The sequence below is a fragment of the Harmonia axyridis genome, chromosome 6, assembly GCF_914767665.1.
Source record: "Harmonia axyridis chromosome 6, icHarAxyr1.1, whole genome shotgun sequence".
Lineage (NCBI taxonomy): Eukaryota > Metazoa > Arthropoda > Insecta > Coleoptera > Coccinellidae > Harmonia > Harmonia axyridis.
In genome coordinates, this window is record NC_059506.1 from 29,651,308 (window position 1) to 29,676,746 (window position 25,439).

Below are 25,439 nucleotides of genomic sequence, written 5' to 3' on the forward strand. Positions count from 1 at the left end.
TTTTTTTGTAAACAAAACGAGAATTCTTTTGTTCAAAATTTATTCAATAGTTGCAAAAACATTTTATATCACAAGAGTAAATCATCAAATAAGACAGAATATGAAATCTATTGGGTAGTATTTTATTGAAAGTTTGGTATAACAACATGAGATATCCTCTTCAGTTGTATTTACGGTTGCCTATTCCCCAAATATGCTTTTTTAAGATAAGAGGATCTTTTGCACTTAAGTACCAATCATGCATATAAAGCTTTCAAAATAATTATTCAAAATTCCATAATATTAAAAAACAAGAGCCACTCAGTTGTATCAATTGCCCTACTGTTCCTTTATGGTTAAAGCCAAAAACATAGAACTCTTGACAGGATTCTTATCGATCCGAAATTTTATTTAGGTTATGTTAATGACATTCATGCGTCGGCGCAAGATCTCTCTGGGAGTGAGCAGAGCAGTGGTGGGTGCGATTATTCAGATAAGAATTAAATGGACAACAAATTGTTACCTATGATTGTTTAGCGACAAATAATAAAGGTAAGGAATTGGTGGAAGTCGTGAAAATGACAAGCGCTGAAAGTGGCGGCGCTTTGCAAAGCTCTATTGACCGATCCCGGACTCATAACCAAGAAAAACAGAAATTTGAAGGGATTATAGTGAAAAGTGCTGTACCAAAATATCGGTGAGTTAATAAATAGATTAGTGCGGAATTACGCACCCCTATAAGATTGATTTTCTTGGCTTTCGCTTTTCTTCGAATTGAAATAATTTAATAAAGGTCTTATTGCAATGAATATTTCAGTGTGCTTGACAAACTTTGAATTTTCTGCTCTTGGCTGGATCAAACTTGATTGTCCGCACCAGAAAATGTTAAATTAATTTACTTTTCAATTTTGGAACATCAGTGTCTACTATTTTTGAATAATAAAATATATTTAAATTATTATATTGTACAATGGAAATTAAGCCTGATAATCTGAAAAAATATGAACCATTGATCTTTGAATTAATACCATAATCTGTTTTGAACTATAATTTTTCTGTCCGCTTTTCATTCAAATTGAAATAATTGCGTTTTTTTGAAAATTTTCAAATTGTAGAACTATTGCAATTTCATTAGCTCCTTTAAATATCAGAATACCAGAAAATGTAACTATAGTAGCTATCGAAAGAAGATTTTTCTTTATTATAAAAAGATTAAATTTATTGTGAATTTTCTCGTGTTGACGAAATTTTTAATGTTTTTCCCGTCCTAAATTTAATATTTACATTATTACGATGTAGCATCGGAAATATCTGAGACTATAATATTTACTTTAGATAAAATATACGATTTCTAAGGTACGCACATGTATTTACGCAAGGTGGGATGTTTTCTCAGAAAACTATCTTGAAAAATACCCGATACTCATAATTCCTCGAATTATTTCTGTTTGAATACGAATGTATTTAGTTGAGTGTGAGCCCATAAAAAAATTTCAATTTTTTCTCATATTTCGTACAATATAATTATTGATTGAACAACAAGTTGTAGAATTATTTTCTTATTATTTACTATAAATTGTAATTATCTTCTGTGAAAATTCCACTAGAAAATAAGCTGCAGTGGGAGTTGAGCACTCGTTCCCCGAACAGATCGCCCTATCTCGACTCAATTTCAGTGTTTTTCGGAATTTATGCCGATAATGTTCTAAAATGATAAGGACTCATGATGACCATTTCATGGTAAAATTCGAGTATTTCCGGCCGGCAATAACCACCATAACTTCTGTACGAAATGACGTGGAAATTTGAAATTTTCAGGGTAGGTACGGATGTCGAATGTCGCTATTGAGTTCGTTTAAGAGCATTATCTGACTAGGGGTTCCGGGAATATGGCCGTTTGAAATTCCTGATAATTTCAAAATAACAGATTCACCAGAACCACAGAAAATTCAAGTGAGATATAAACAAATTTCAACCAATATCCTACTAAAGAAAATTAAAAGAATATATTGGAAAGAGAAATAGCCAATAATTCCATAATAACAGATCCAGCTCGAATATTTAAGAGGAAATAAAACACTGTGAGTATCACGTAATTCTATGTTTTCATTGTATGTCACTTTGAAAATTGATCATCAAAATTGGCTATTCCATTGTAACGTAGCGGTTGTAAGGTTCATGGGAAAATTAATTTAAGTTTGTAAGATTACGAATCTGAGCAAGCGCTTCATATTGGATTCACGTCAGTATTTTTTTTATTTTTTCCTTGAAATGTCTGAGAATATTTCTAAAACCACGGTTACAAAAAATAACGATATGCGTGAAAAACTCGTGGAACAAATGAGTACACGGTTAAATTAATTTGTGAAACACGAGGGAACCAGAAATTACTGGACACCACAATGAACTATTTTAATTTCGTTATAAATGATGGGAAATGTCGACCGGCAATAATTAAGTTGATAAATTTTATGAAAACTACTTTAAACGCTGCTTATCATAAGTTTTACTAGCGTCACTACGCAAAAATTAGGGCCTCATTAAGGCATGGGCTTTTACGCGAATGGATAAAAAATTAATGGCTTTCGCACAGTTCACATTATTAAAACGCCAATCGCCAATACCATTTCGTTTTAAAGTGCGTAAGACATTTTGCATTTTGTTTCCTTTCATAGAAATCGTCAATTCTCACGAAAAAAACTTTGAAAAACTCTGTTAATGTCGGAGTTTTTGAATACTTGTTCAAATTTATTGATATTGATGTAATCTTCTCAAAAAATATCGTATGAATTTTTAACTCATCATCACTCAACCTACTTGTAGATTTCTGCTTGATGATCGTGTTTACGATCTAATATTTACTTTAATATTGATTCATTTTATTAATTTTTTTGAAAAAACAAAAAATACACCTCACAACTTGCGTACGAAATTCAAGATACGATTAAAAAAGACTAGCAACTTTCCCTCTGATACCATGATTTTCAAGTAATATCGTAGGAAGAGTAGAACCTTTCGATGATCTTGTCAGTCAAATTATGACGTTGTTATCATACAAAAAAAAATGTTAATCCTAAAAATCAAAAGCCTAGTTTTGGGCCATTTTCCAAATTTTTCGCTACATTATTTATTATGTCTACAGGACGGTAGTTTCCGACATCAGATATATAAACTGGTGAAATTAATTTTTTTAAATATTTACTTTCATTGATTGACAAATTCAAAACATGTTCAAATGATCTCGCAATTTCTGAAGCTATGTTTTTCAAGGTGATCGCCCGTTCCAAGAGCTGCATTATATTTTAGCATTGCAATTTGATTAATTATTTCCGAGATTATTTCTTTTTTTGTTACTGGTAATATTAGCACTTATAATTGAATAATTTTTCTGATATTTTGTATTTTTCTTTGAGTATAAGATCATTTTGATGTTTTTTATATTCAAGGTATAGTTACCCCCGTTTTTTCATAGAAACCAACAGACCAGGTGACATAGAGCAATTTCTCAGAATCAATTTTATCGAATGTTACTCGTTTTCTTACATCAACAAAACAACCTGTTGTTTTTTTAGCGAGCAAACCGAGTCACTACATTTTCAATTAGCGTTACGAATGTTCGATATTTTTTCTTATATACCTAAGCAATAGTTCATTAATATTGATTGAATTTCGATTTATGATGATAGATATTCTTCTTGAATTTTCTATGGTTCTGGTTATTGTATCCAAACGAAATTTTGCACGAAGATTGAAAAGGTTATTCTTTATAGACATGTAAAATCTCAAGTGGATCGAATCTGTAGTCACGAAAATATTGGTTGTTTCTCTTTCAATATTATTCTTGATATTTGTATGGTTCTGACGATGTGATCAGATGGAAAGTTTATATGGTGTTTGAGATTGGTATTTAATTTTTGAATTGTTATTTCGGATCGACACCCAAAATCTCAAGTCTGTGATCATGCAATTTCGCACGAAGCCTCAAATAGTCATTCTACATCCAAATGCAAATTTTCATCTTGATCGAATCTGAAATTTTGAATTTACAGCAAAACAAAATTTAGACGACCGTTTCTTGCTCGAAATTACAGACAAAGTGATGAAATTGAGAAATAGTTTAAACGGATGCAACATGAAACCCCAATTTTTGTATTATATTTTATATTATTATTATAATATATTTTATATTATTTTATTTACTAGAACTTCTTATCGAAACAAAATTTCTCAATTCAAAAAGGGGTTGAAAATAACGATTCATCGTTAAATTCTTTAAACTGTTCTGGTGTTTCCGTAGAAGTCGAGTTAAAAGTAATTTATAGTTTCCTTATAAAAAATCAAAATACAACATTGTGCACGAACGGATCTTTTGTAAAATGCATCGAAAAAAGAATAAGAAATACTTTTTTTCCATGTTTAGAAGTGAACAACTTTTCAAGGGAAACCCTTTTCTAATTTTTTTGTCCAGTTAGTAGGTACATCTGGTGTATCCAGATGAAATTAAATTAGTTCATTGCCCCTACGTTCACTTCCCTACTCTTTTATTAGGGTTGTGGGGTTTCGAACACAATTTATCACCTGGCCTTTTTTTCGGTTTCAGACAGGATCTGCTCAAGTGGAATGGTTGGGGTTACAAGGATTCTAGCTTCGAAGTACAGGAAGAACCTGAGATCAAAGTATGGTTCAGCGGAGATAGGTGAGTGGCTATATCATTAGATGTTGTGGAAGGTGCTTCAATTTTGATCAATTTATTACTTTCGTGTCTACCGAAGGTAATGAACATTTTGTAATTGGAGATCAAACCTTTTTTGTTTTCAGTTTTCGAAATTTCCACTCGCAAACATAAACAACTTTGGTTTCGCGTTTGTCTGTCGGTTTGTGTGTCCGTACATCTTTCTAACATCCTTAGCGTCAACAATCATTATCTGATTTTAGTGAAATTTTGTATGAAGATTCATTTTAGGTCCTAGATGGCTTCAAATGCTGAATTAAGTTTTTCCATATAAAGCCTGTATTTCCATATTTCACCTTTTGTCGGTCTGAATTTTATAAAAATAAGTATGGACGTTTAGATATTTGGGAAAAAATTCAGATTGGCACATTGAATATATTGCACTAATCTTAGTAGTTCACCTCTTAATTTGAGATACCCAAGTAAAAACTCCTATAAACTTGCATTTTGATATCCTAAAAGTTGTCTCAAAACCTACATATGATAGGGTATTTTTGCAAATATTTAGTTTCTTATGGGTTTTTCGCTATTTGCTATAATTATCAATATTGTAGAGGATTGAAGGCGTATTTTTGAAAAAAATTAAACACAAATAATTATATCTCCGACTGAGATTTTGCGTGAATAATACAGGGTCATTCAAAAGTCCAGGTAATAACTTTATAAAATGATAGTTCTACTTGAACTAAAAAGTTCTAATCTAATTCTAATCTGAATAAGTTAATGAAAGTGATAATATACTGAAATTCTGTTTTGTTTTGTGAAGACTTGAATCAATGTCATACAAAATAACGAATTCTTCCACGTGACTAGAGAATTGTGTTCTATCGAATCAATTACCAACTTTATGGTTCACTGATCGTTTTTAGGCATCACATCAGTAGCCGGTAAGAACTTCTGTAGGTTCTTCGATATCACGAAAAAAAATTAGGATCATTTGTGGCGGAGCGAATTTGCTTTTTGTCTTGGCAAAGACCACGAAAACAACGGTTATTTCGGAACAAAAAAAAAATTGTTGCTTCACACAATGATTAGATAGGATCCAAGGCAAGAATGGAACATCGGTGTAGATTTAACCGCAGAATTAGATAGGAAGAAATGTATATAGTCTGTCCCGTAATAAGCTTTACATGGATATTTTCCGGCGGTGCATAAAATTTACAGGGCGTTACCTGTAAGTGCGAAGAATTCTAGGGGTTGTGAACCCTTCTGAAAAATTAAAGTTTCTCCTTGAAAAGTAAGTGCCGTCACTTGAAATGAGACAAAATTTTTTACTTTTCCTTGAAATTGCTGATCATTTTCTACCAATGAGAAAATTTGACAGCCATTTTCGAGATTTTTTCGCTTCGTTCATACACGATGTTGTATTTAATTTTTTCATTAAGAAACTACTTATTTTCCGTATTTAACACAACATATAAGGTGTGTGAATAAGTCTTTCTCGTTTTTTTTCAAATTTTGAGCCTTTATTGTGAAAAAATGAAGTATTGGCCATCGCTAGCTACAACTTTTCCCCATCTTTCTGGCAACATACGAATCCCGTTGCGAAAAAATTCGACCGGTTTGGCCTCTATCCAGTCATCCACCCATTTTTTGGCTTCCTCGTAGGAATGGAAGTGCTGGTCAGCCAGGCCATGCGTCATGGATCTGAAGAGATGGTAATCAGACGGAGCAATGTCTGGACTATATGGCGGGTGGGGTAGGACTTCCCATTTGAGCGTTTCTGAGTATGTTTTCACCGGCTGTGCAACATGTGGGCGAGCATTGTCATGTTGCAAAATAACTTTGTCGTGCCTGTCGGAGTATTGTGGCCGTTTTTCTCGCAGTGCGCGGCTCAAACGCATCAATTGTCGTCGATAGACCTCGCCTGTGATCCTTTCATTCGGTTTCAGAAGCTCATAGTAAACCACACCTAGCTGGTCCCACCATATACAGAGCATGAGCTTGGCGCCATGAATATTTGGCTTGGCCGTCGATGATGATGCATGGCCGGGTAGTCCCCATGATTTTCTTCGCTTCTGATTATCGTAACGGATCCACTTTTCATCGCCAGTCACGATACGATGCAGAAAACCCTTTCTTTTATGTCGCTGAAGCAGCTGTTCGCAAGTGAAAAAACGCCGTTCGACGTCTCTCAGCTTCAGTTCGTACGGCACCCAATTTCCTTGCTTTTGGATCATTCCCATGGCTTTCAAACGCTTGGAAATGGTTGTTCGGTCAACTCCCAATGCTTCAGCAAGTTCTTCTTGCGTTCGACACGAATCTTCATCAAGCAAAGTCGCCAATTCTTGATCTTCAAAGATTTGCGGCCGCCCGGAACGCTCCTTGTCTTCCACGTCGAAATCGCCACTTTTGAAGCGTCGAAACCATCCGCGAACACTTGAATCATCGACACAACCTTCTCCATAAGCTTCCTGAAGCAACCGATGCGCCTCGGCAGCAGATTTCTTCAAATTGAACCAATAAAGTGAAACTTCCCGCAAATGACGTCGACTCGGCTCAAATTTCGACATTTTCACGATTTCAAAAATTTATGATGCGAAAAAATTTCAACTAATGTGTTAGTGTGAAATTGTTGTCAGATGAATAAGCTTTGATTATGACATATGTAACCATTAAATACTCGCACAGTATTGGTGGCGCCATCTCTTACAAAAAACGGGAAAGACTTATTCACACACCTGATATATTTTCAAAATGTAGAAATTCCGTTTAATTGAAAAATTCTGGCAAAAAATGTAAAAAGAATTGCTTGTTTGACCTCTTAACAAGAAAATTAGAGAAGTATAAGTAGGTAAAACATGTTAACCAAATGCCATTCCTTCAAAAAAGTTAAAATTATGCTTTATGATTTTTTGAAGAATATAATGTAAAAAAAGACCTGAAGGTTTTCGTTAATATGAAAGACCTTCTTCAATTTTCAAGGATTCACGCTCTAAGAAATTCCGCACTTAATTGATAACACCCTGTATATTATACAGGGTTGGGATAAAGTAAGGAACCAAGGAAATTTCGTTTGAACGAAAAGGACAATATTTATTAAATTTTGGAGGTAAACGCAATGGCGTGAAATGCATATGATGTACCATTTTGTGTTGATAATATACATCCGGTTGCATCGGAAATACCCTCAACTTTTTAATTGTCCCAAATTCGATGCTCACTGATAGCATCTCGAGAACTATAAGACTTAGGGAAAAAATCTTCAACCATTTCAGAAACCTGCCCTCTCATATGATATCGTAATATTATCTGATGAATCAATGACAAGTTGTCGAATATAGGCTGACCTTCAGTTTGACAGAAAGGTTAGCTGTAGTCCTTGAAACGGAATGGAATTCCACTTGGCCCACAAAATTTATTCTGCATCTTAAAAAATGGAAAAATTATAATCTTACTTTGAAATTTTGGAATTAGGACTCTCAAAATTAAACGTTATGTAAATTCTTCAAAAAAATGCAAATATTATCCATTGAATTCAATTTTGTCATGATTCATAATCATCAAAATGTCTCAACTATAACGAAGACTGGATACCAGGGTCCTCAATTTTCGAGGAAATCTCTATATATAGTATAGTCTATAGCCTATGACAAGTACTCATTCATTCATTCTGACTCAACGGAATTCGAAATAGCAAAATTCATTGTTTATTCATGTTTAATTTATTGTTTCGCATCGAAAAACTATCAAAACGGATTATAAAACTATTTGTACGAGATTGAGTTGATGTGAAAACATTATTTGTTCTTGTAATAAACACTTTGTTCGTAAACGAGCTACCACAATGAGCTATTGTATGGCGAGAATTCAAGTTCATTTCATGTCTGAAATATGTACGAGGTGTGACAGTTAAATGTTCAAACTGAACTGTCTTCTAATTTAATTTATTTGGAGCTAGCGCATCCATTAGAAGAAATTAGAAATTCTTCTTATTAACGAAGCCTCCGAGGTGAAAATGGGCCTCATCACTGAAGATGATATTTCGATGAAAATCCGGATCATTTGGGTGCATTTCAAGGACTCAATTAGTAAAATGGTTGCTGGTGATAGACTAGCTTGAGTTCTTGTGTTAACTGAACTTTAAAAGCATAAGACCTAAAGAAAATTTCAAGATTCAGTTTTGAGAACTGTGACTGCAAAATTTGCACCATATTTGTAGTGAATCTAAACAATTTCAATGCGTTGTTGAGACTATATTGTTCTTTTTTCAGTTATTAGTAATTGTATAGTTTTTACTTGTCGAATGTTTAAAGATGACAGCTTCAAAAGTGACAGCTGACCAGATAAAATCTCTTATTGGAAAACCCTGTATTTATACCAATAGGTTGCTTTATGTTTTTCCTCCTTTATATTCAATAAAGAATTGTTAGGTCTTCTTTTAATATAAAGGGTATTTTTTGTAGAGCTATAGAACTTTAAATTGCAATAAAACAACGATGGATTATTCGATTGACATGAATTTCATTTATCCGCAATATAATCTTGTGGCATTACATTTTAAATATGATTTCTGACATACGGCTGACTCGGATGTAGTCCAATCTGGACGTCCAATTTTCGATGACTTTTTCCAACATTTGTGGCCGTATATCGGCAATAACACGGCGAATGTTGTCTTCCAACTGGTCAAGGGTTTGTGGCTTATCCGCATTGACCAATGACTTTACATAGCCCCACAGAAGGTAGTCTAAGCGGTGTTAAATCACAAGATCTTGGAGGCCAATTCACAGATCCAAAACGTGAAATTAGGCGATCACTAAACGTGTCATTCAATAAATCGATTGTGGCACGAGCTGTGTGACATGATGCGCCGTCTTGTTGGAACCCAAGCTCCTGGACATCATGGTTGTTCAATTCAGGAATGAAAAAGTTAGTAATCATGGGTCTATACCGATCACCATTGACTGTAACGTTCTGGCCATCATCGTTTTTGAAGAAGTACGGACCAATGATTGCACCAGCCCATAAAGCGCACCAAACAGTCAGTTTTTCTGGATGTAACGGTGTTTCGACATACACTTGAGGATAAGCTTCACTCCAAATGCGGCAGTTTTGTTTGTTGACGTAGCCATTTAAACAAAATAAAATGGACGTAGTGCGCGATACGTATTCCACACAGAACCATTATTTTCGAAATAAAATTGCACTACTTGCAAGCGTTGTTCAAGTGTGAGTCTATTCATGATGAATTGCCAAACCAAACTGAGAATAAATCACTTGACAGCTGTTAAATCGGTCGCCATCTTGAACAGTAATGCCACCTTAAAGTTATATACCTCGAAAAAAAACACCCGTTATTATCTGATCACTTCCACATGATTATTTTAATATATTTTCTGATGACGTCCACAAAGTTCTTTGCACAAATTTGACTTGGTTGTTGGGATTCCCACTTCAATAAAGTAACCCTACTATGGGTACCGGGGCATTATTATATTGAAGGAAACGAAAAAGCCGATGAACTCGCAAAAATGGCACCAAGGTTAGCACCTGTTGGTCTTGAGCCCCTCTTTGGGCTTGGAAAAGACCAATATAAGGCAGCGGTCCAACAATGGGATTGGGACACTAGAAAAACCCTCTGGAGAAACACTCCGTGCCTCTCTCAGGCAAAGAAACTGAAACTGAAGCTACCACGAGCTGAGCTCCGGACAATAGTGGGACCGCTGCCAGGACACTGTCGGTGCAAATATTTTTGGTACGGCTTTGGTAAGTCAGCAGATGTCTGTAGGCTCTGTGGAAAGGAAGTAGAAACAGCCGAACACATAGTGTGCAAGTGTGCCTAAGAACCACTCACATGAGAAAGTCAGTTCTGATACTCACGAAGTAATAACCAAGGCTGCTAAGAATGTCGTCGGTTTCGTTAATCGTATCGACACCCTCCCTGGGTTTGTATGAATAGATAGGTTAGAGATAGGGTTAAGAACAAAAGATCAATTTGGTTGATGTTCCCGGAAGGCTAACAGAACCGCAGCGACCCTGATTTAGTAAATAATAATAATACCACTTCAAAACATACTTTTTCATTCTAAATGAAGTCTCGTTTTCCAGATACCCCATAGCAGGTAAAGTCCTCCCCCACTTCAAAAAATGGGTCAAAGAAACCTTCGACGTAGTGCTCGAGAATCCCCATACTGCCCAAGACGTCCTGACGGAGGACCAATACCCCAAACCCATCATCACCGAAGAGCATCTCCAAGACATCGCCAACCTTAACATCTCCTACTCCCTGGAAGGCATCGACAGGCTGATCAGAGCCCATGGGCAGACTCTGAACGACATCTACACTCTCAGATACGGCATGTTCAAACGAATCCCAGACATAGTGCTCTGGCCCAGATGTCACGAAGATGTGGTCCGCATTGTCCAGTTGGCCAGCAGGTTGGACCTGGTGGTGCTAGTGTTCGGGGGTGGGACTGCCGTTTCCGGTGCCGTTGAGTGTCCGGCGGACGAGCGTAGGACAATAATCTCGTTGGACACTTCCCAGATGAACAGGATCATGTGGGTGGACAAGGACAACCTGGTGGCTTGCTTCGAGAGCGGTATCGTGGGGCAGGATCTGGAGAGAGAGCTGAGGGTATTGGGGTACACCACGGGCCACGAGCCGGATAGTTACGAGTTCTCGAGTCTGGGTGGCTGGGTGGCCACTAGAGCTTCTGGTTAGTATTTTTGGTTTGGAAGAGCTTTGAAATGTATTTGAATACAGAATGCAAATGCTTCTTAAATTTTGTATTTCAAATGGAAAATACTCAATCGTTTTTTATTTTATATTTGATATGCAAAATACGTAATCTCAAAATACTTCGTCGAACTGCAATATTTTCATAGTTTTTGACTTCCTTCATTATAATATATAATAAAACAATATTAATTTCCATAAATATTTCAATATAAATAACTGTTTCGCAAACTCTGTGACTTCTTCAGGTTAATTTTAAATTTCGATTGATACAAAAAAGAACTTGTAGATCAACTTTATGTTGGATACAAAATTTGAACGTTGATCGAAAAATCCATGAAAAATGAAAAGGACTCAATAAAATTTACAGGTACTTTATACATTTGCCGTCTGGTATTTCTGAACTATCGAAAGATATTCAACAATGTGGATAGGTTTACATTTGTTTCTTCATTCAGAAAAATATTTTGAGAATTATATATATTCATTTCAAGTGATTCCTACACCAAGCGCAGGAACGTTCATTAAAATTTAATGCCGCTTTAAAATTTTAAACCTTCACTAAGCGGTGTAGGTGGCCAATAGTCTTCTCCTACTGGGGGAATAAAATTTCAATGAAGGCATTAAAACTGGGTGTAAGAGTGTTGATCTTGTACTTCTACTTTCCATATGGAAATTTTGGAATTATATTATAGATAATTGTTGAATTGTAACCATTATTCACTCCTGTAAATTTATTGGGTCTTTTTTCTCTTCTGTTATCAGCATCATAAAAACCATAGAAATTACTAAAAAAAAAAATTTGAAATTTTTCGAATATCTCGAACAGAAAAGATTGCAGGCTGATATCAGCATTATTTTAATATTGAAGTGAATCCAGGCCAATTCTACTGTTTGCACTTGCACTATCTTCACAGAATATGTACCTACCTATTTCTATTTTACATATAAAACACTCACTTAGGCTACGTGCCATGTAAAAGTTCCCAGTCTAGCCATATTAAGAAAAAAAATTACCAGATACAAGATATGTCTTTCAAATAGATTATAGATTGCAAATTGCTTTTTCGAAAGAAGAATATACAAAATAAAAATAGGTATTTTCTTTTAGACTCGCGCAAGATCCATCGCTTATTAACCTCAGTTTATTTGTGGATACTATTGTTATACGAAAATATCACATTTCTGAAGATGTGATTATATGAAAATATAATGTTAGATAATGAAAGGAATTAAAATTTTCAGAGTTGAAGACTATCTGATGAAAAAAGTTTCGGGAAGCAATGACGTCAGCTTAAACTTTTAATAGCTTTTTGATAGCTTCATAAATTTCACTGATTAACTTGAGGAATGATATAATTTTCGGAATTATTAGATTCACACACTGCGTTTTTCACTCGATTTCTTCCATCAATATTTTCATGCTCACCAATTTTTTGCATGCCAAAGTAATGTCAGATTATTTAATAGAAATATGCAAGAACTGTATGTACTTCTTTTTTATTAAAAAATAAAACTACAATGAAATTTTCAACAAAAAAAGGTACCTTGAAATTCTCTCCAGGTCCGCCGGACGGACAGAATTGATTTTGACCATGAATTCATCATCATATAATGGCTTAAGACCATCTAAGGGTTACTTTGATCAACAGATCAGCTTGTTTAATTTCTGCCAACATTTTCCGATATTCATTGCAACGAAGTTTTAAGCAAATTAGAATCGATGATCTTATCTCTCCTTCCATTGGGCTAGACAATCAATTAAACTATGACCTAACTCACTAAACATCTCCAATAGATGTTGCTTCCTCAGTACTGGATGACTCATTATATACCTACATGAAATCAGGACACCTACTTTATTTCACTAGGATACATTTTCGTACGTAATGTCATAATTAGAAATAGCTACTATTCCATCACCATTTGTTGATTGTAAAAGGTATGTATCGAAGGAAACAACACTATTCGAATTATAGACTTTAGTGAATCTAACATTTTTTCGTTTCTAGTGATCCTTTATTCAGAGTTCACTAAAGTAATTCAAAGAAAGTATTTCTGTACGGTGAACTCAAAATGTTGTTTGTGAATTGATGAAAAATCAAATATGTAATGATTTTGAATCATAAAAAATATCGCACGACCCGTGCGTATTGACTACAAAATAACAAGGTGATAATTTCATCAAAAATTTGAATGAGAACAATATTCAAAAGTAGCCAAAATAATGAATTGGCTACCATTTGAATTGAAAATTATTCAAATGATTTTCGATTCAGCACAGATCAAGACTATTGTTTGCAAAAAATGAGAAGTATTTCATTAAAAAATGTAATAAATGTAAATGAAGTGAAGGCCAAGACGGCTTAAATTTTTGAATTAATCACAGAGACAATTTTAGCAGTTCGATAACCCAGATATCTAATCTTGTTCGATTATACATTCATCATTATACATAGAAATTTTGTCTGAAAACTTTAATGTTTTTTTAGAAGCTGCAACCGTACAAGTTGCCTGAGAATTTCAACTTTACAACAATCTTATGTTTCTTATTTACATTTAATCCAAAATTTTGCAACAGGACGCTAAGAGCCTTTCATTGGTATATTCCTATAATTTTTATGACGGCCAAATGAGTCTACTTGTTGAAGGCAAAATCTATTACAAATATCAGAATTATGACATCAATTATACATGTTGATTTGCATACTTATTTCACAGAATAGTAATATAGAAGATCTACGACTACCTGTTGAGGTAGCTATTTCTGTATATGTCACTAGAGAACTTTTATCTCTTTCAACAACTATAGATCATCATAATTACAGGTATGAAGAAAAATGTATACGGCAACATCGAAGACCTCCTAGTACACGCTCGGATGGTTACACCCAAGGGCGTCCTCGAGAAGAACGGCCAAGTACCACGCATGAGCTGCGGTCCAGACTTCCACCACGTTGTCCTAGGCTCAGAAGGCACCCTTGGAGTCATCACTGAGGTGATCTTGAAAATCCGCCCACTACCGAAATGCAAAAAATACGGGTCAGTTGTCTTCCCCAACTTCGAAATGGGCGTGAGGACCATGAGAGAAGTCGCTAAGCGACGTTGCCAGCCTGCTTCCATAAGACTGATGGACAACGAACAGTTCCAGTTCGGACTCATACTGAAGCCAGATGCTGGACGATTCCACGCTTTCTTAGACATCTTCAAGAAATTTTACATCACGAAGATCAAGGGTTACGGGTTCAACACCCTGTGTGTCATGACTTTGTTGTTCGAGGGAGAGGAGGATGAGGTGAAGGATCAGGAGAAGAAGGTTTATGGTATTGCTAGTCAGTTTGGTGGGTTTCCTGCTGGTGAGAGTAACGGAGAGAGGGGATACACTCTAACCTTTGTGATAGCATACCTTAGGGTAAGATAGGTTATGTTATCAGATTGTGATTTGATAAAATTCACAAAATTTAGCAGGCTCTAGGCAGAAATATCCCTAATTCCCATAGTTAAATGTTCCTAATGTAAATAGTACTAACTATTTTTTTTATCCAAGTTGATTCCTCGCTTATCCCTTGATGAAACATAATTTCAATATTAATAAAAGAAAATAAATTAGATACTTGACTGTACGTTTCACAATCTAATATAAATATCGACATTATGACATCAATTGTAAATGTTGATTTGCACTTCAATTTCACAGGATAGTAAGAGAGAGCATCTACTGTTGAGATTGCTATCTTTATATGTCGCTAGAGGAACTCTATGGTTTTTCTCAAATGCAAGTACCTGAATGAAATTAATTATTAAGTTGTAGGTTTGTAAATTCAGTTTATATTTCAAACTATAAGGCACTGATGAAGAAAACTTGTATTGAAAAACTGCAAAATTGTGGAAACGTACAGTCGAGTGTCTTATTTCTTTTCTTATATTTACATTTTTTATTATTTGAAGCTTAATCCTCTGTAGTAGCTACCTGTCTGTTTTATACTAGGCCCTTCAATGACCCTATTTTTTTTATTATGTTGGTACACTGTTCATATGAACGTGCAACAAGTTTCATTTTAATATCTCAATTCATTCTTACAAGTCATTTAGTATCGACGTGTCACACTATTTTTTTACAATGGAAAAAATCAAGTATGAAATCAGTGATGAAATTTTTATTTGGAAGGTTCAAAAGCTATGAACGAATTCATCAAAAGATTTAGTTATCGATACATCGAATTTTAGTTTCTTTCTGTGTTTTTGGAAGTCACCCAACAGTTAGAATTAGCTGTTTTTATGGAAGTTGTAGAGATCAGAAATATATTAGGTAGAAAGATTATTGTCTCAAACCCCAACATGCAAATTTTCAGTACAAAATTATGATTAGTTTTCCATAAACGTCTAATAGGCCGTCTCGGTGAATCTCCCTGTACTGGAGAGAAATGATTAATTAAAAAAAAACTTGAATGCCTTGCCTTTCTTCGCACTAATAAATTATTTTTTTGCAGGACATAGCCCTCAAATATAGAATAGTAGCCGAATCCTTCGAAACTTCAGTTCCTTGGGACCGTGTTCTCTGCCTGTGCTCGAATGTCAAACGAAAAATATCAGACGAATGTCAAAAACGTTCCATACGCTACTTTTTAGTGAGTTGTCGCGTCACACAGACTTACGACGCAGGTTGTGTAGTTTACTTTTACTTTGGCTTCAATCACAGAGACATATCTGATCCCATACACACGTTTCACGAGATAGAATGTGCAGCTAGAGATGAAATAATCGCCAATGGAGGTAGCATCTCCCACCACCATGGGGTTGGTAAATTGAGGCAGAAATGGTACCCCGATACAGTGTCCCAAGTAGGTGTTGGTCTTTTCAACGCCACCAAAAAAGAATTGGACCCTCAGAACATATTTGCAACAAATAATTTGATCAAGTCCAAGTTATGAAGGATTCCAGAATTGCCTTAAGCTTTCAGTTGATCTGCTAGAAGCAGTGATATAGCTGTATATGGGATGTGGTGATGAGAATGTTTTTAGAATAATTTAATTTTGACAGTACCCAGTGTGTCAAATCAGTAACGTTAGCTGATGTTACGTTTAATGTGTTTCATTTTTACGCATTTTGTGTGTACGTTTTTTTATTTTTTTTTCCATGTTCTTCCTCAGATCCAAAGATTTAAAGCAGTGTTTTTATTATTGTTGTTATTTTTTTAATCATTTATATCGATTATTGTTGTGAGAATTGTCCGACGTAAATGCAAACTGTGTTATTTTTTTTTAATGTATCAACTTTTATATGGAATCCTTTCTAGTCTCGAAATGTAGTTACCGAATTTTCGCCAAATAAAGTTTTTAGTTTTTAATAGTTTTTTTGTTTATTGGGAAAATTCGAGTTGCTTTTGATGATTCTAATTTCATCAGAACTATGAACCATTATCTGTATCATCAAAAAACAAATAAGTAATGATTTTATTTTCCAGTTGGGACCAAAAATGGTGTTATCTGGTAAAAAATAAAAATAATACCTTCTGAAAAACCTTGGACTTTTTTATTGTATCTCCAAAAAAAATTTCAATGTTGTGCTAGGTAATTCGTGTATAAAGAATAGGGATTCTGTGGTACTTCAACCTCGAGTAAGCAAATTCAAAATGTAGGTAATTACATTTCATACAAAAGGTACCCGGTATCAAAGAGTCAACAGAAGATAAATACCAAAGATGTAGAAAGAAAATTATTGAGATTAACAAAACCAGTTTTGAGCTAGAATTTAATATCAGATGGATAGGTCAACGAGAACCCTGTTGGTACTACTGTTGGAGTTTTGAATAGTACATTCTCCAATTTTTTTCATTATGAGCATGAGCCAAGAAATGAGCGGTTGAAATGGATTTCATGAGTTCAAATTGTATAGGTCGATATATAATTTTGGCGTGGCTTTCTGGAGCCAAATATCGTAGGGACACCACCCTCTCCCTAGGGATTGAGGTGTTTCGCCCGAGATAGCTGGTGGACTCATCAGATGGCCTATCAAGCGATCTCTGTTCAAGACACCTTCTCACACCTTGGCGAGGTACAATATCGGGGATTCTTTATGATCCTACCGATGCCTCGCGAGAGTGACGCGAAGCCAGCAACGCCATCTCTCGGGCATGCTCAGTCACTACATAAGGATGGATGGATGTAACAGAAGTAGGAAACAATACTCCTACTTTCACATCAAGGGAACTGTAGCTTGCTTAGGTATGCAATAAAATTTATCCTGAGTGAGGAGATTATGATAATTGATCAATTCTATTCAAGTCCATTATCATACCATTCTTATACAATATTTGGTATAGTAAGTGCTATGAATTTTGTAAACCTAACAAACCCTCTATTTCATATAATAATGGATCAGAATCATAGAATTAGGTATATTAGCGTGGGGTTATATGGGAACAAAATTGAGCTCTTCTATCTGCTTAAGGCTGTTTTTAAAGGGGCGCATGTATACCTATAGTAAAACAGACAGTCGGAATACGCTGAAAAGCTTGGAGTCACATATCCTAAACTCTCTACTGACATGGGTTTGCAGGAATACCATGACAAATCTGATAACTTGCAGAAACAATAGTTAGGGTGACATTAGCTGAACCTGAAGCTTTGTGTGAGTTTCAAAAAGAATCCTACAAGGCAGCAGTAATGAAAAATTTTTTTTGAGGAATACCTACATCTTTTCCACAGAAGTAAGGATTCATGGAATTTTTTCTATCTTACACAAACAAGCCCATTCAGCTTTGAATAAGTGTAGATGAACATAGAACTTGTTGACATGAAAATTGAAGAAATATCCAGAATATCTTAGCTCAAAAAGCCACACTTTTTTCAGTTGTGTGAACTCTATAATATTTTTGCTTATGTTTCTATTCTAAAATTCTCTTTCTACGTGGAAGTAGGTAACTAGAGATAAATAAATAAATGGAAGAAACGTGTTAATTTAAGAGAAATCCCGAGTAATAAAACCAAAAAAACCGCTGCAAAACTAGCCCAGATCGCAAAGTCCCGTGTTTGAAAGTGAATGCTAGTGGCTTGAAACTTCATCAATTTTCGTACTCGACAACACTGAAAGCTTCATAAAATATGCATCGAGTTCTGGAACAGCTGCGAAGATACCCTCGTTTGATCGCTGGTCTTCCTTTTCGAAAGTGGATGAGAGACTGTATTAGAGAAACTTTCGAAAAGTGAAACTTGTTTGAGCATCTTCGAGTGGAAGTTGCTGTTTTCCGGGTCCACTGAAGTGTTATTCCGTCTTAATTTTAGCAGGAAATATGAACCTACTTCGCATCTTGGTATTGTCGAGGAGTAAGTAGATTAGTAATGTGATTTTCCTCATGAATTTTCACAATAATTGTATCTACCACAACTTTTTCAGGTGACTTTTGTACTTAATACATTATTAATTTTTGCAGTTGAGCCCACAATGGTCTTAAGTGATTGAGTTCAAATAACTGATGAATTCGATGTTAAAATCAATTCTCTCCTAAATAATAACTCCCTGACTGCCCAGAATTTGAACTTGAACCAGAATTTCCGGAGAGTAATCGTGTTCCCAGAAGATTCTACAGAATTCGAATTTTTTTGGAACGACTGGTCAAATATCATTCAGTTTGTCATTTGAATGAAGTTGATACCTAGGCGTAAAACTTTCCTACCACCGTTTTTCCCGAAATTCGAGGCTTTATTGTAAAAAAACTGGTTATACATTCATGATTCAGAGTATTATCCATCGCTGGCTACTAATTTCTTCCATCTTTCGGGCAACGTACAAATCCCACGTTGAAAAAACTGGTCATCTTTTGAGGCGATCCACGAATCGATACAATTTTTTACTTCTTCATTGTGCCATTTATCGAAACAAGTGATAGTCCGAGGAAGCAACGTCTTGTATTGCGGCCATTTTCCTTTCAATGCTCGGCTCAACGCATCGATTGTGTTCGATAACGAATGCCTGTGATTGTTTCAGTCGGTTTTAAAAACTCTTAATACACTACGCCGAGCTGGCCCCACCAAATATTGAGCATGACCTTGGAATATTCGGTTTGGCCGTCGACGTGGAAGAAAGACCTGGATAACCTCATGATTTTCTGCACTTTGGATCATCGTAAAAAACCCATTATTCGTCTCCAGTCACAATTCGATGCAGAAATCCTGTCCGTCTTTGTCTTGCCAGCAGCAGTTCAGAAGCAAACAAACGCCGTTCAACATATCTCGGCTTCAACTCGTACGGTACCCAATTTCCTTATTCCTGAATCATTCCCATCCCTTTCAGGCGTTTTGAAATGGCACTCCCAATGATCCTGCCAATTTATGTTGCGTTTGACAAGAGTCTTAATCAAGTAATGCCTCCAATTCTGCATCTTCGAAAACCTTCTCTCTTCCAATGACTTGCTGGTCGTCAAAATCACCATTCTTGAAGTGCTGACCTCACCATAGGTATTTGAGAGCATTTGATGAGCTCAGCGGCAGATTTCTTCATATTAAAGCAGAAAATTAAAACCTCCCGCAAATGACGAGAATTTGGCTTGTAAGCTGACATGTTTATTCGAGAATAATTTCATAATGCAGACACAAATCGACTAATATTTTGATGGCGTTATGTTTACAGATACCTAATCTTATTATATGACATCTACGATATATTTATTTCGACTACCACTCACCGTTACAGACATCTAATGCAAAACGGCGGAAGAAAAGCTGTACACGTAATACTTTTTGGTTGTTAAAAATATTTGGTTTTTCGTTTCACAAAATGTGGAAGCACTAATTGAATCACTTTGTACATAAAAACATACAGTATAGTGCTTCAGAATCCAAACGAGTTCATCCTAAATTTGATTCTAGGTAATTGACACAGCATGGATATATCCATTATTTCTACCATTAAAAAAAGTTCACCTATTACTCCCAAAAAAGAAATAAACTATTTTTAGCACCGTGATAATATTTCACGTATTTCCGATTCGATTTAATCCACGAATCGAGGAAAAACCAATTGTAACGCAGTTGAACGGAGGGCAGAAGCAATAACGAAGGTTTTTCCGGTATTTCCCGACATGGAAAATATCTTCCAACGAGTTAATTTCCGTCCAAGATCCCGAACGAAACATCAATCTCGAGATAAGGTGCCCAAGGAAGGGAGCGAGAGTCAGAGTTAATCAGTTACCAAATGTTTCAAAGTTCCTTTTGTACACATTAATTTTAAATGAGTTACCGGAGGAGCTGCGAAGTTAAAATTGACTTGGGATGAGATGAATTTTAATATTTTTATTGATCGCTATCGAGTAAGGAAACTGTTGAATTGAAGTGAGATCATTTTGGGATAGTCGCCATTCATGTTTTAATTTCGAAACTTCTTGGCTATGTGGAAGCTTCCAGTAACTTAGGAAATTGATTATTTTTATCTACCTTTTAGGGGCATAAAGAAAATACTTCTTAAAAATTTTGTGATAAATTGAAAAATATTAAAGTAAGTGAAAAACTATAGAAATAATTGAGAATACAACCTACTTCCGAAATAACTGAAGACAAATCTCGGGGAAGAATGCAGCAAAGATGTCAAAGCTTGATTAAAATCAGAAAGATGAAGGAAATAGCAACAGATATCATTTAAAATAATATACATTTTCGAGAATAAACAGTTTTACAATAAGAAGTATTATTTTTGAAAAGCCCGCTATCCTGGCAAATGTCATTTGACAGGTAAAAACTATGCTATTACAGAAAATAGGACGATACACGCTTCAAAAACGCATTGAATTTCACTACAATATGGTGCAAATTTCTCAGTCGGAGCTCGCAAATCTGAAGCACTTTTGGTCGTTCTGAAGCACCTTCTCGGTCTGCAATAGTGAAACTGGTTGAAAAAACTGAGCTGTTGGGGGTATTTGGTGATGTGATGAATCGAAACCATGTGCGTCCCTCAGACGCTGGGTTGGTGATGTGATTGGAGCTTACTTATTAGAAAATGAGGCTGGGGCAACTGTTACGATGAATAGATTGCGGTATCGAGCTGTGATTGATGATTTTTTATGACCGGAATTGAAAGATATTGTTGTGGATGACGTTTTTATTCAACAATACGAAGCTACGTGCCACACAAGCAACAAAACAATCTCAATTTTGCAAAAAAAGTTTCTCGAAGAGGTGATTCCAATTGACCACTTTGGTCATGTGATTTAAAACCTTTAGACATTTTCTTTGCGACTACGTGAAAGATGAGACCTATGCCAATGCTCCACAATCGATTCAAGACCTTAAAGATGAAATTCGTGAAGAGGCGAATTGCTCATGAAAAATTTCATGAAAATTATATGATGTTGAAACCATAGTCGTGGCGGTCATTTGGCTATGTTCTATCATTAATGGTATACCTTTTTCTTCAAAATGAAATAATCATCTATTTGAATCCTGACGAATTTTAACAGTAAGATTACCTAGAAGGATCCATGACGACCTGAAGATTGTTCTAAAATAACTCCTGTTATACTCGAGAAAGTAAGGCATCATGCAAATCTACTAAGAAAGGTTCTATATTATGTGTATTGCTTGGGAAGGCCATAATATATGGAAAATATATTGTAGATAAAATTTTGAAACATATTTTTTTTATATTTCTTCGACTTTTTTTGGGAGCACTTTGTAATGTGACACCTAACCGTGACCTATCCTGTATCACGTCGAAAAATCTGTAATTTTTGTCCGCATTCAATCTTTGTGATGCTCTAGGCAGTTCAATTATTGCATTTTTCATATAACTTGACGATATCGGGAAAAGCTTCTTTCATACTATTGATGGATCGAAAAGGAAAACTGAAATAGATCTAAGAGCGGAAATTACAAGGATCTCAATAGTATGGATTCTATCTACAGAATATAGAAGTGGAGTTTTCACCAATATTTGAAGGTGACGGTATAGCCAAAATTCCATCTCGATATCTTTGTAACTTACTCTCAGGACATGAAGCTGTTTCCAGTGATGAACTCATGGAAAATGATAATAGAAAGTAGGTTCTGGTTCTGGTTGAGGTTTTGCGTATATACTGGATGTTATCAAATGAGTTCAAAAGGGGTTAGTCTTTGTCAAAAATTGTGTTGCATTTATTAGACGGTTAAAATTTCTTAACTTGATTTGGAAACTCGCTTTAGTTACTTCACACATGTAAATTGGGACGAAGTTCCTTACTTAACCTTCAAATGAATAGGTACATCAGCCAACAAGTTTGAGTAGGAGAAAGAATAGAGAAATCGAACCGTTGGTGGAAGTTTTTCATATGTTCAGGGCCGGCGTTAGGGATAAAAAAGTTAAGCGACTGTTTCAGGCGCCTCTTCTCGAGGGGCGGCAACTTAGCCCAGTTTGTGGCCGTCCTTTCATATTTCTGAAAAAATAAAGTCTTGATTCTCAAAAACAACATGAGGTTGGTTCGCTTTGCTGCAAACGCAGCAACAATCCCTGAAGTTAAATCTGCAAACCGTCTTTACTAAGCCGCCTGTTCGATAAATAAACATGGCAAACCAACAAATATAAGCAGTATTGCCTATTACACTAATTGAATGAGGGATGCAGTGTATTTTACAAAGACGAAAAACAACACTCTGGATTAAGTGGAAGTTCTTTACACATTCAACATATGGAAAGTTCTTACGATACTGCATTCGAAACTAGTTACTGATAAATGCTTAATGTTTTCAACGGAACATTTAGTTTACGAAGCTTTGCATGCCTTACCGCCCTTTGTATCTTGTGGTGTGATAGGTAATCTTTCATCGATCGTACGCAGTGTCTTGTGAATGTGAGAATCAGATATATTACTTACGCATTATTCATCAGCGACGAAGAAATCCAGGAATTTATTGTAGGTAAAAATGCCTGAAAAAAAAAGAAACCCAGTGGAAACGACTTCGCAAAAACGCAAGCGAAATCAAAAATGGTGAATTATCATCGGGGCAGGTGATGATAATAAATTAAATAATAATTCATTCAAAAATTATATTTCATCTCTGTACCACATTATCATTCGTTTTTGTCGGATGCTGTTGGATCGATATTACAGATATGGAAATTCTCCAGTATCCAGGTAACGGTCTGTTTATCTCCCTTTCCTCTTTGCTGTGTATTTAACGTCCGAATAATTTGGTGAAATCGTGGGAGCCAATTGCTGATCTTATGCGAGGCTGTTTGCGGAACTGGCAGAGAAAAAACACTGCAAATTTTACACTCTGGTTTATTATTTCCTCGTTTAAAAAGAAATATTTCGAGAGGAGAAAACAATACCGAAATATCAATAGAAGGAGTATTAGCTGATATTCAGGGGCAGGATGAAGAATACGGCATTCAAACAAAACATATTTCTCATGGTTCTATACTGGTAAGTTTCCTAGAGATGAATTTTTCGAATTTTGTTTCTTTGATTTTTATTTATTCTGAATTCGTGGATATTTTTATAGAACTAGTTAGATCAATGAAGTACAACAACAAATTTTTGAACTGAATTTCGAGCTGAATTTCATGAAGTAGCAGTTAGTGTTTTCAAAATATATAAACTCTAAAAATTTCGGAAGGGTTTCACTATAGATTAGATTTAATTAGGGAAGTTACGTTTCACTGCGACCTAATGGTCTATTGTGCCTCCCATCAGAGCTATTCTTTACATAACGTGATCAACAGTTCGTCTTCCAGTTCCAGATTTCTAATGAACTCCAGTTTCTGGGATGCCTTCAAGGATGCTACTTCCTCACTTCCACAAATTTCGTGTCCAATGCAGGTTTTGCGTTGGCTAGCGCAAAACCCTTCATTATAAGAAAAAAGAATGAATAATATTAGAAAAAAATCAATCAAAAGGATGTGGCTACGATATTCAACTAGTGTGACAAAACCACTTATACAGGATGACTGTTTAACCCAGTGGCGGATTTATAGATTTGCCGCTTGTATGCTATTCGACTTTTGCACTTTTGAATTTTTATGCCCAAGTTCACAACCATATCAATTACATTTTCTCTCAATGAATTCTTACTTCATGATTTGTATTCTATCATCCCCGATGCATCAACTTTTCCCGGATGGTTAGTATCGTTGAGAACTAAGGTACTGTGTCAGATCCTTGATTATTTTCACACCAAAGAATTATCAAAAAACATTATTTAAAGCAAAGAATATCTCAATCATGTACCAAGTGAGGTAGGGTATACTTCTTGAAACTATACAATACAATATAGAAGGTGGTCTAACTAAAACTTAACACCTCAAGCCTGCTGGTAAATCTGACCTTGGGAAAAAGTGCCATAATTTGCCTTGAAAATTGAGTTTAATACTGAAAGGTGTACAAGTTGTAGGTGTAAAACTTTGCTTCCGCCATTTTGCAATTGATGGCTGTAGCGGTAAGTGGTAGTTGAAATAAATAAATCGTAGATGTCACACAATAAGCTTAGGTATTTTTAAACCTAACGCCATCGAAATATAGTCAATTTGTGTCTGCATCATACAGTTATTCTCGATTAAACATGCCAATTTCTGGTCATTTTTCTGCTTTAATATGAAGAAACCTGCAGCTGAGGCTCATCGAATTCTCTCAAATACCTAAGGTGAGACCGTTATAGGTGAAAGAACGTCCTGAGGGAGGTTTCGTCGCTTCAAGAACGGCGATTTTGACGTCCAAGGCCAGCATGGCGGTGGAAGAGACAAGGTTTTCGAAGATGCAGATTTGTAGGCATTACTTGATCAAGACTTGTTTCAAACGCAATAAGAATTGGCCGGGTCATTGGGAGTGATGCAAGAAGCCATTTCAAAACGCCTGAAAGTCATGGGAATGATTCAGAAATAAGGAAATTGGGTGCCGTACTAGTTGAAGCCGAGATATGTTGAACGGTGTTTGCTTGTTTTACAGTTGTGGAAGGCAAAGAGGGAAGGAATTTCGGTATCGCATTGTGATTGGAGACGAAAAATGGATTCATTTCGATAATCCTAAGCGTAAAAATCATGGGGATATCCCGGCTATGCTTCCACGTTGGCGGACAAACCAAATAT

At 35.5% G+C, this 25,439-nt stretch overlaps 1 protein-coding gene across 1 annotated transcript; it reads left to right on the forward strand.

The window, feature by feature from the left end:
- Positions 1 to 427: 427 nt before the first annotated feature.
- On the forward strand, positions 428 to 16,737 carry LOC123681691 (alkyldihydroxyacetonephosphate synthase, peroxisomal). Its single transcript, XM_045619933.1, has 5 exons — positions 428 to 676; positions 4,580 to 4,675; positions 10,763 to 11,370; positions 14,219 to 14,802; positions 15,881 to 16,737. The coding sequence occupies exons 1-5, from the start codon at positions 558 to 560 to the stop codon at positions 16,319 to 16,321; spliced, it is 1,848 nt and encodes a 615-aa protein (XP_045475889.1). The 5' UTR covers positions 428 to 557; the 3' UTR covers positions 16,322 to 16,737.
- The last annotated feature ends 8,702 nt before the right edge of the window (positions 16,738 to 25,439 follow it).

Bases quoted from the DNA above. Each gene is read 5' to 3' on its own strand.
- LOC123681691 (XM_045619933.1), top strand. From the start codon at position 558: ATGACAAGCGCTGAAAGTGGCGGCGCTTTGCAAAGCTCTATTGACCGA. The intron at 4,676-10,762 runs GTGAGTGGCTAT...CTCGTTTTCCAG, and splicing joins GTATGGTTCAGCGGAGATAG to ATACCCCATAGCAGGTAAAG. The intron at 11,371-14,218 runs GTTAGTATTTTT...TCATAATTACAG, and splicing joins GGTGGCCACTAGAGCTTCTG to GTATGAAGAAAAATGTATAC.